We start from the raw sequence: 11,708 nt of genomic DNA, 5'->3' as shown, positions 1-11,708 counted from the left end.
CCAGATCCCTTCCAGTTATAGATGATTAGAACCCAAATATTCTTCTCAACCCAGTGACATGTCAAATCCATGAGGTGCCTAAAAGAAACAATGAAGACTAAAACCATGCTGCCTAAGGTGTGAACTCAACATTCTATACATAATTTAATTGACACTTGCTTAGCCAGAGCTCTTCAAGATTCTATAGGGCTTCAAAAGGTTAAAAAACAAGTTATCCCTCAGTTTCTTAGGATCTTTCTAATGAACATTAATGATCTTATGTCAGTTCTGCAGCCATAGGAAGGATGGGCCCTGTCCTGAGGCTCTTGGCCTGAATAAGATAGTCTTCAAGGCACCAGGACACATTTTCCTGAGCTGCTCACAACAACCTAGGGTGGTGTAAACAATGTAACTACTCCCATCTCTCTTCCTGTTAGGGTAGCAGGTTCCAGAGTGCTGCCTGCCTGCCATCCAAGGCCATACCTCCCTCTACAGGTGTAACAACCATAACCCCTTGGTCTGGAAATGGAAGGAGTGTCCCTTCCAGGGGTGTGAAACACAAGTTCAGGTGCACTCCTGCTCGCCCTCACACTGCCCAGTGCCATTAGCCCCTTCCGCTCCTGCATCCTGTCGAGAGAGGGACCAAGTTTATCAAGCACCTTCCCAAACATTCTCATTCACATAATTGAAATTATGTCACACTAAACTAAAATCTATTTGGTACTTAAATGAGAGATGAACTCCTGTTATCTAAACACCATATCTAACCCGTTCTTCCCGATGATGGTGCTTTACTATCTAGCCACAGAATAAACAGTTCAGATGCCTAAAGCTAAGTTAGATCATTAGCTTTTACTTACCTGACGGCATGTTTTCAGTGTGCTCAGCCCAGATCACTATCTCTGGATTACTTTCTCCTTCCAATAAGGCCCTGTAAAAATAATTTAAAAACATAATTCATTAGGAAATGAAAGAGTAAGAAGTGCCTCTAATAAAACGTATCATGTGGTATGTGGCCAATGACCATAGTGTCACCTGTTTTAGGACTTCTACCTGAAGAGGAGACTTGGGCAGGGCTGCACCATAGGGCTGGCAAGCCCACCCACCAGCCTCAGCAGACCTGGGCCAGGCCACCTGCTCTGCTCACCGCCACATCCCTGGCGCCCAGCATGGCACTCAACCCCTACTAGCCCAGTGAACAAAATGACCAGGCCAGGGCTTCGGCAGTACTGGCGAGCCAAGCCCTTCTAGAAAGCTTTCTCAGTCCAGGGTGAAGAGGAGCAGGAGCAAGGGGGCACTGGAAAGATGTGGGCCCCAGGCTAGAGGGCCCCAGAGCAGCTACACCCCCCACTGGTGTCTTCCTGGAGTCACAGCTGGGGGGGCAGCTTGCAGAGGGCTGACCAGGAGACGGGCAGGGACTGACACTTGTAAGGCAGCCAAACTGCATCTGTGGTTTCAAACTGCATTCCAGGGGGTCACCTTGGAGACAACAAAAAGAAGTAGAAGGCAGGCAGACGGAAAAGGTAGTGCTAAAGCGCCCCCCGTCAGTAGCCCCTCCCCATGCCACCCCCAGGGGCCTCACTTCATCCAAATTGGCATCCTGTTATCTCCTTTAATAAAATGGTGAGAAGTACCCAACAAGGTGATTTCTTTGACTATGTCTGCGCCAAAGTTCTAAAATTATAGACGTTTCATTAGGTTGTTCACGTCTACTGCTTCAGATCCCAGAGCTGAGGAGAGTGGTCCCAGCAGACCCAGCCTGCTGGTGAGGGGCTTAGCACCGGGATGCCTGTCAGCCAGTCACTCACGAAGACCCCTTGGGCTGCTGGCAGCTCTGGGTGCAACAGTTTCTCAGTTGCTAGAGCAACATGTGAAGTCACTAACTCCGGTTCCAAGAAATACACCGCACACGGCAAAAGGCATCCAGAACAAGAGCCCACTGAGAAATGCCAATCTTATGGCTGAGAGCTGGGCACAAAAACAGAGCAGGGTGCCCACACCCGAGCAGGGACTTGGCAGCTTGGACAAACTGCAATGAGTTGTATTTCCATCTGTTGAAACATGGTGAGCCCCAGGAACATGAGAGCCCTGTGAGCAGCTGGAAGAAAGCAAAGGAGGCATGAGGCACTCTCGCGAAGGCGCACACAGCGGGCCTGCCCCGGCGCGGTGACTGCGGGATGCTTGTGTGTGGACGGGGCATGTGCAGAGGCCCGAGCCCAGAGCCCCAGCCCTTCGCTCAGGGCAGAGGCCAGGAAACAGGACACCAACCCATTAATCCCACACCCTCATGACCAAGCATTGTAGGTTCCAGGAACGCAAACAGCTTTCACTGCTGAGAAAGTTCTGAGGTCTATATAATCAGAGGAACATTCGGGGTAAAAGCCAGGCCCCAAGGGTCTGCACCCCAGGATGACGGCAGCAGAAGGGGTGGCGTCCTACAGCTGAGGAGCTAGAGCAGGGTGTGGGGAGAAAGACTAGGTTCTAGTTCAGATCCTCCCGGCCTGGCTCAGCTGTGAACCTCGGGTACCACGGGGCCTCTCCCTTGAGCTGCCCAAGTTAGAACGGAAGGTATGTTGCTGTCCAGGGAAAAATACGTCTTCCCCACCCTCCAAGGGGAATGGTTCTGCTCCTCTTCCAGAATTCCAAAGCATCACCAAACCTTCATAGAGTTCAGGACCCACACGAAACAGGCACCAGCCCTGCGTGGGGCTTCTGGCCCGGTTCAGGGGACAAGATACAGCCCCACAGCCTCCCCTTTCTAGGCCTTTACCATCCCTGGCTGACACTGAGCACCAGGCATTGTGGTCACTCATGTACTTACACCGTCGAAGCCACCCCCAACACAGGGCCTGTGGCTGCATCCTCGCTCTAGAGGTGAGAAGACTGGGGTGCAGAGACAGCATCTTGGTCAAGGGCATACAGCTCACCAGTAAAGAGAAAAATGCAAACCCAGGCAGCCTGAGCTCTCAGCCCCCTCCCCTGCGATACCGCTAGGCCTCCCAGTGAGGCCAGGGACCATGGTATTGCATACAAATTTCAGAAAGCACAAATCCTACAGATAGACCCTCCGGGCCATATTAATGAAAATAAATTCTTTTGGTGATTTCATCCAAAATGGCCCTGCAGAGCTGTCCTATAAGTAAGAAGCTCCTGCTGCAGAAGGAGCTATCCCTCATCTGTGTCCCTCTCAATGGCCGGATCCTAGCAGGCAGGGACACATGTCACCTTTACTATCTGTGAGCACCCGGCTGGGCACTGGCCATTGAGTTCATGCTTTGGGTAGCACATCCAGCCCAATGGCAGCACCCTCCTTCCGCACAGCCCCAGGAGTACACGGCGAAAGCATCAACAAGACTCTGAGGAGAAGCCAGAAACCACGACTTCCTCTAAAGCTCTGCAAGGGACATTTTTAAGGAACAGGTTCGTACCACTTTAAGAAATGGGTAGCATGTTCTCTGAGGCTGCAATCAAACCTGGTTATTTTGAGAGTGGTGGAGGAAATCTGCCCCCAAGCCTCGGGGACTGTGAGAAATGCCAATCCCCTGAGTCACGGGCTATTGTGGGCATTTCACACAGCTCCACAGGTTGGTGGCCCCTTACGCAGGAAAATAAGCAAAAGTGCAAGAAAACTCAAGTCCCTGGCCTCATTAAGGAGCCCAGGACAAACCCACAGTGCAGAAGCCGGCTGTAATGTGGCCTCTGGCCAGGCGCCAGGCCCTAATGGGCCACCCGGCGTCCTGAGCAGGCCCCAAGGCAAGGCTCTCTGTCTGGGATAGATTATCCTAATGGAATTTCTGAACAATCCGCCGTGATTCAGCACTGTGGGCACAAGGCCACTGCTCTGTGCAGCCCCATAAATGAGGCACTGTCAGGATGTTCCCAGAAGCCGTGTCTGTGCGGGAGCCTGCTGGGGCCGGGGCCGGGGCCGGGGCCTGTGGGTGATTCACGGGGTGCTTCCTAGCAAACAGCTGGTGGAGAAGTGCAGAGAAGAAAGGGAGGCTCCGGAGCTGGAGAAGGAGCCGCAGAACCGCCTCCCTCGACTCCTCACTGTGACAGAGGAAGCCAAGCTCCACACAGAGTGGACGCGCTGCCTGGGTCACCCCAGATGCGGGCCCGTGGCTGGTCAGTCACTGGGAAGACCAGGGAACAGAAGGGAGGGGGCAGAGGGGAGTTCCACTCCCATGACCAGCAACGCCACCTGAACGGGAAAGGTGAGGCGACCACCGACTTCACAGGAAGGATAACAGGAGGTAACGTGGCAGTGCTGGGCCATTTCCGGGCATCCCTTCTGGGGTCAGTATTCAACCACATTCCAGAGCCATCTCTAGGTCAATACTAGAGACTGAAAAAAAAAAAACCAGATAATCAACAGAGACAAACATTACTCATAAAACAGAGAGGAAGCAAGCGCAGGACAAAGTTCTGGAGTCAGGATGTCTGGATTCAGATCTGGGACCTGCCACTTCCTAGTTCTGTGACCCTGGCAGGCCGCTCAAACACACTGTGACTCAGTTTCCCTACTTCTGAAATGGAGAGAACTCACAGGTTTGCAGTAGGAATTAATCAAGAAGCAGAAAGTTCTCAGAACCATGGCTGTCACAGAGTAAGAGCTCACTAAACATCAGCGATCACGCCGTCCCCACCTCCTTCCACATCCTCCAAAGAAAACTGATTTCCAGCTAACTAAAATGAGTCAACAAGGGAAGGGACTGTGGACCATCTGTATTTTATGGTTAACTGAATGTTAACTCATTTATTTGACCAGCAACCAAAGGTATTGGTCGATCCTTTCAATTATATATTCTATTTATTTATTTATGTAGAGACAGGATCTTGCTCTGTCGCCCAGGCTGGAGTGCAGTGGTGCCATCTCAGCTCACGGCAACCTCTGCCTCCCGGGCTTAGGTGATCCTCCCACCTCAGCCTCCCAAGTAGCTGGGACTACAGGCACGTGCCACCACACCCAAATAGTTGTTTTTGTATTATTTGTAGAGATGGGGTTTCACCATGTTGCCCAGGCTGGTCTCCAACTCCTGGGCTCAAACGATCCATCTGCCTCAGCCTCCCAAAGTGCTAGGATTACAGGCGTGAGCCACCATGCCCAACTCTATTCTTAAAACTACAAGATTTTTATTCCCTTCAAGTATTTTATCTAGTAACTAGATAAGTCTCAGTGTTCACACATTTTTATAAGTCTTCCAAAAAAAGGTGGGAACTAACTTAAAAAAACAAAATGTACTTCTGCAAAACCTTGAGGAAACCCCTAAGAAACGTTTTCCTTTGAATAGACACGTGAAAAGGTACAGGTGGCCTAAAAAATAATGGAGCAATCAGAAATATCACTAGAATGATGAGATGTAAACACTAGGAGTCCTCCGTGTTGCTACATTAGCAGTCTACACGGAGACCAGAGACATCATATTTTTCTCCATTAAAACACGCTGCTTCTGCCAACTGGGATCAGAAAGAAGAAACAGGAAGCTTCCCATGCCCTTCCCAGCACACACAATATTTTTTGATGTTGTTGTTTCTAACCTAACCTTTTAAAAGGACTTTTGCCTGAAAGGCCCCAGGCAGTAAATAAATCGCTGCATTGCATTTTCCTATCTGCCGAGGTAAGGCCTCCTTCGATTTTTCTACTGAAAAATCATTTTGACCCAGCTTTCCATTTTTTCTTTCAGGTGAAATTTAGAACAATTATCATATCTTTCATCCCCAAAACATAGAACACAAAAGCCTCTTTCTGGATTCTTACAGAGACCACATTGTCTGTCTTCCAGACCAGAAACCTAGGATGGGCCTCATGTCACGCACACTGTTTCTGCATCCTTCTGTTCCATGGTTTCTGCACTGTCTACCCCTGGGTATTCTTGCATTTGTTGTTTCAATATTGAGTATCTTTTCTGAAAGGTTCTGTTTTCTAACAGCTTCTTGCTGATGACTGGGCTCTATGCTGAGTGTGTGTATGGGGAAGCTGTTTCTTTTCTATCTGTGCTTCTGCACGTCCTCACTCTGTAGGATCTGGACCAGGTCTTCACATCGGCAGTGAGAGGGTTTGGGGCGCTGCAGGTTCTGGACATTGCTAGGGTTTTCACCATCTCATCATCAATTATCATCCGATTATTCACAAGCACCTGCTTTACCGACTCTGTGCTAGCCTGCAGCGAGTGACAGCGGCACGTGTCTCTCATACCTCCTTACCTCTCAGCCCCTCAGGCTCCTCCCTCCTACCACAGCCACCTCCATCAGGTCTGCACGCCTGGGCGCTAGCGACTGCAGGAAACTCTGGAAGCCTCCCTGCAGCCACCCAGACACCCCATCCACCCCAGCACTGCAGGCCTCCTGCACTCTGCCTGCAGCTGCCTCCCCAGCACCACCTACCCCCTCCACAGTGCTGGCCCTGGGACTGCCCCTGCATGCCACAGAAAGCCCCACTGCAGCTTCCCAGCGTTCAAGGCCCCTGCACTCTGCCTCATTCCCAGACCTCTCCTCACTCCCCCTGCAAGTTCCTCCCTCAACTTATTCTCTTATTCAAACTTGCCCACCTGGAGCTCCTTCCTGATTCCTTTCTGCCAGTCCAATTCCCATCTCCCCACTTCCCCCACCACCCAAAGGCCCAAACCCCACATCCCTTTGCAAATCTCTTCTCATCACCTCAGTCTGAAGTGCTCCATCCGGCAGTGACCCATGGATAGCTTTCCCTGTTAGGGGGCAGTGAACCATCGACACTACCCCCTAGGAATGTGCATTCCATTACTGGAATACGCTTGACTTTCTACCTCAACATACTGTGTCCCTCCTGCCACACTACCCCCTACAGTCCCTCTCCCTCTCTCCTCTGTGTCTGCTCACACTTCCCCGTCTTTCAAGACCTTCATCAATCTTCAGTCCCTCTAGAAGCCTCCCCTGATTCTCACAACTCCCTCCCCATCACCAGAAGCCTCGTGCTGGAGTCTTTTGCAGCCCTTCGGGTTCCCTGCTGTGTGGCAGGCTCCCCAGATCCATGCTGCCTCATCTACAGCCCATGTTCCTTGACGTGAAGCCCACACTGGCGGTGTCTTTGCAGGCCCCCACGCAGCATCGTATCCTGCATATCAAGTGTCTCCAGAGCAGGCTGAGGGCAGGTGTGGCTCTTACCCACCCATCACACGTGGCCCTCCATGACACGCCCCCAAAGCCCAGCTGCCCAGAGACTGGCACTGTCATAAATACCACACTAGCTCAGTCCCCAGGGCCTCCCCCTGGCATTCCCTCTGCCTGGAAAACCCTTTCCAAAAAGTCATTTCCAGCTTCTCTTCCTACAAGAATCAAGCATTGCCTCTTCAGGAAGCCCTCCCTGCATGCCTCATCAGCCTCCCTCCCACTGCACCTGACACATCATCATCCTACCACTGAGGACAGGGACTAGGTCCACACCATCATCTGCCCAGCATCCCAGTACATCCAGCTCCTTTCTAATTCCACGTTCAACAGGGCATGGAGGGAACAGCCTTGGGTGAAGGCCTGAAGTTAAAATCTCGGGCTCTCCAATTATGAGTTGTGTAACGTTTTAAGTAACCTCCTTGAACGTGGGTGTCATCACATGGAAAAAAAGCTTCTTTGGTGAAGCTATAAAAATTGCAGATACAGTCTACAAAGCGCTTAGCACATGGTAGGTACTAAACAGAAGGCAGCTGTCACTCCCTGTTACCCATTCATGGTCAGAGATAATGGCACCTACTTTGGAATGCATCAGAAAGTAAGATGGATGATGACACGGGGTGGCCAGTCATGAGATAAAGCAAATGTAGTCGCATGTTCACTGGAGAACTCAAATGGAGCATTCGTTATTCTTCCAACTTTTCTTATCTTTGGAAATTCTCATAACAAAATGTTGGGAAAACTAGATAAAGTATTCATTTTGACATGACTCTGCAAAACAAGACTTAAAAGGAATGAGTTGTGTTGCTCATCTCAGGTGTTCAGAGCTTCAGATTCTGTCCAATCCAAGTCATCACCTTCTCTTAATCAAAGTGTGGCCTCTCTAGATGGCTCCACAGGATTCTGTGACCTCGGACAGGCCCAGGGCAGCTCTAAGGGGACTGCCACATGCAACTGCAAACAGCCCAGACTGGCGCGTGGGTCCTGGTGCAAGCCCCGCCTCCCACTGTGACTGCTTCCCCTCTCCTCCATCAACCCATCCTTCATCTCGTCTTCCAGGCTGCTGTGAGAAGACCTAGCACTTACCTGCGCCTGGGCCACTCTGCCAACAGCAGTGTGCGCACGAATCACCTGGGATTTTGTTACGAGGCCAACTTCGGTCCAGTATGTCTGGGTGAGCCCAAGATTCTGCATTCCCAACAAACTTGCAATGCCTCACAATGTGCATGCTGCCGCCCTGTGAGCTGTGAGGCCCTGGACCAGGGATTCTCTACCCTGGTGGTACCTGACAATCATCCAGGGAGGTTTAAAACCACTGTGCCGGTTCCACCTGTCACTAACCTCATCAGAATCTTGAGGGCCGGGAAATTCGCAGGTGCAGTCCCTCCCTGTCCCTGAGCATGTTTCCCTTACCATTCTGCTGCTAGTGCAATAAAACGCACACTCCAGGCAAGACCCTGTGATCATACAGCAAATGGATCAGTACCTCGAGCCCCACACAACTGCAGCTACTCTTGACAGGAGACAAGAGCCAGTACAGCCTGGTGCCAGCTGCAGGCAGGGTGTGTCTCCTCTCTTCTCAGTATCCATGGCCCCACGCCCAGCCCCACAGCTCCCGCTCACTGCCACCCGCAATGCAGGAGGAAAGGGAGGGATGGTGCTGCACGTCTTAGGATGCTGAGAGGTCTCGATCTCATCTTCACCTGCCAGGCGAGGTGCCAGCAGCTTCCCTGGCCATGCACTGGCCAAAGGCAAAATCCCAGTCTTAGACTCTTGGAGGTTTGCTTTGTTTTAATTTTATTATCTTATGTTTATTTTATTAAATTATATATTTATTTATAAATTGCAAGACTCTCTGGAAATTACAAGTATACAATTATATTATTTTATGATTACTTTAATGTTGCTCCTTCCCCGTGACAGTCACCTAGAAGGGCCAAAGATCTGGGTTGGGAGGTGTTCAGTACATTTGAGAGTCCTTGGGACAATGGACAAATCCCAGCAAAACATGCTTTAAGCATTAAAGAGCCACAGTCCCTTCCCTTGCATGTGAATGAGAACCAATAAGCCACAGGATGATGACGGTCAACTCAGCAATTCTGGGGCAACGGCCACCACAGGTGGGTCAAGGTTTGCAGAGATCAAATGGGCACTTTAGTTAAAGAATAAGGGTCAGAAGAGCGCAAGTCCACGAACACAAACAGGAACTTCACACCTGTCCTCCGAACCGGAGCAGTGCAGACTACTGAGCAAGACTCACATCGAGGATGACGAGAGTTTGTCTTCCAGACATGCACTGGTGATTTTCAAAAATGCTAAGTTTTTGGCTTATACAAAAGAATGGGTTCTATTCAACCATCTGTATGTCTTCTTCGTCAACGGGCATCTCCGAGACTATACCGGAGCACAGAGGCGGGAGGCCTGCAGCGATCCTACCCAGCAGGGCTGGGAGTCTGCAGCGGGGCAGGGCCAGTCAGGCAAGCTCCTGGCAGGGTCCTCATTTTCCCCATGCAAACTTGGACAGCAGAAAGAGGTACAGTGAAATCCATCGCTTGCTCCCCTGAAAGCACGAGTAGCTCCTAAATTCCTAGGAGATGGCCACATCAATCCATAATCGGGTTAGGGAAATGCCAGCCATAGACAGACAAAATAAACTCTGTCCTGGCTGACAGACTGCTGACAGTGAGCAGAAACGGCTCGCGATCGATGCCCTGAAAAGCTGGGCCCATGGCTTGTGAATACCCTACCAAAAAGGCAGGCCCCAGACTCTCAGGCAGGATGCCCATGTTTACACTGGCTTTTCAGGATGGAGAACAGGGGGCAGGACGAAGTAGGGAAGAAAAGAGCTCAAAATTCCAAAGGCAAGGCACAAAATAAGTTTCCTGATTCTAACTCAGGGAACTATTACAGAAAGAAAATAGAAAAATCCAACTGCCCTGCAGGGAAAAGATTCATCTGGCATGGGGCATTACCTAACACACAGAAGTCAGTTTTCCAGGCCTGCCTGGCATCTGCCCTAGAACAGTGCCTGATTTGGGGTAACTCCCACCACCCCAGTCTCAGTCCATGTGACTCATAAGAGGCTGGGACCCCACCCCAAAGCTCTAGAGCCCTTCATTCCTCTGGCCAGTGATGGGCTCAGAGGCAGGAACATGACCCAACAGAGATGGAGAGGCCGAGAGGATGACTGGGTGGCCCTAAGCCTGGAGCTGCTCGGGCCCCACCCAGCCACGTGGTGGGAAGAGTCCAGAAGAGAGAGACCATCCCGCCATGTGGACCAGCTGTACCTGAAACTAAGGATTTGATACGGTTTGGATGTGTGTCTTCTCCTAATCTCATGTTGAAATGTGACCTCCGTGTTGAAGGTGGGGCCTAGAGGAAGGTGTTTGGGTTATGGGGGGGGTCGCTCATCAATGGCTTGGTGCTGTCCTCTCGGTAATGAGTGAGTTCTCACTCTATGAGTCCACATGAGATCTGGTTGTTTAAAAGAACCCAGCACCGGCTAGGCACAGGGGCTCATGCCTGTAATCCCAGCACTTTGAGGGGCTGAGGCGGGTGGATCACAAGGTCAGGAGTTCAAGACCAGCCTGGCCAATATGGTGAAACCCCGTCTTTACTAAAAATACAAGAATTAGCCAGGCATGGTGGCAGATGCCTGTAGTCCCAGCTACTCGGGAGGCTGAGGCAGGAGAATCAGGAGAATTGCTTGAACCCGTGAGGTAGAGGTTGCAGTGAGCCGAGATCGCACCACTGCACTCCAGCCTGGGTGACAGAGTGAGACTCCATGTCAAAAAGAAAAAAAAAGAACCTGGCACCTCCCCACTCTCTTGCTCGCTCTCTTGCCATGTGACATGCCTGCTGCCCTTTCACCTTCCACCATGACTGTATGCTTCCTGAGGCTTCACCAGGAGCAGATGCCAGCACCACGATTCTGGTACAGCCTGCACAACTTCGGGCCAAAATAAACCTCTTTTCTTTGCAAATTATCCAGTCTCAGTTATTCCTTCATAACACAGAGTAGACCAGCACAAGACTTTCAGGTATATGAGTAATAAATTCTTTTTCTGACTTGGGGCAGTCTGAGGAGAGTTTCTGTCACTCACAAATGAAAAATTCCTGATTAATGCTTTCTTCCCCCAAATAAAGCCCGAGTGTTTTCAAGTTTTCCATATTAAAGTTCAGATCATCTAACTCAACGTGTGTTTCAATGCCCTACCAATTTAATTGTGCAACTGTTCACCCCACAAGATTTCCAAGGAGAATGCCAACAATGGGCTTTGGGAAGTCCAGTCTGGCAACATCTTTTCCCCTTTCTCTGAGCCCCGGCCACCAGCCCCTCAGTGGCAGCAAGGCTCTCAAATGGGGGATCCAGAACGGCCCTCACGGCCTTAGCCCCAGGACCACCCCTCAATTCATCCCTCGGTGAAGCCGTGGCTCCTCCATGGACTCCATGTCCCTGGGAAGGCCTCACCCCTTAGCAGCCTCCTGGGGCCCAGGCCAGCGGCTGCCTGATAGAGCTGCTCCCTCTTCACTGATGGGAGTGAGGGCTCGGATGAACCCTGGCTGATGTAAGTCTTCCAGAAAATAAA

The 11,708-nt window shown here is 50.9% G+C and overlaps 1 protein-coding gene across 2 annotated transcripts in view; it reads right to left on the bottom strand.

The window, feature by feature from the left end:
* The window catches only part of SYNM (synemin), a 30,883-nt gene that overhangs the window by 8,010 nt on the left and 11,165 nt on the right, over nucleotides 1-11,708 (bottom strand). For both annotated transcript variants that reach the window (XM_034939483.3, XM_034939484.3), the window contains exon 3: nucleotides 840-910. In XM_034939483.3, coding sequence (XP_034795374.3) covers nucleotides 840-910 — 71 coding nt within the window. The remainder of the gene's footprint in view (nucleotides 1-839; nucleotides 911-11,708) is intronic.

The sequence above is a fragment of the Pan paniscus genome, chromosome 16 (assembly GCF_029289425.2).
Source record: "Pan paniscus chromosome 16, NHGRI_mPanPan1-v2.0_pri, whole genome shotgun sequence".
Classification (NCBI taxonomy): domain Eukaryota; kingdom Metazoa; phylum Chordata; class Mammalia; order Primates; family Hominidae; genus Pan; species Pan paniscus.
This window is presented reverse-complemented; position numbering and strand designations above follow the sequence as displayed.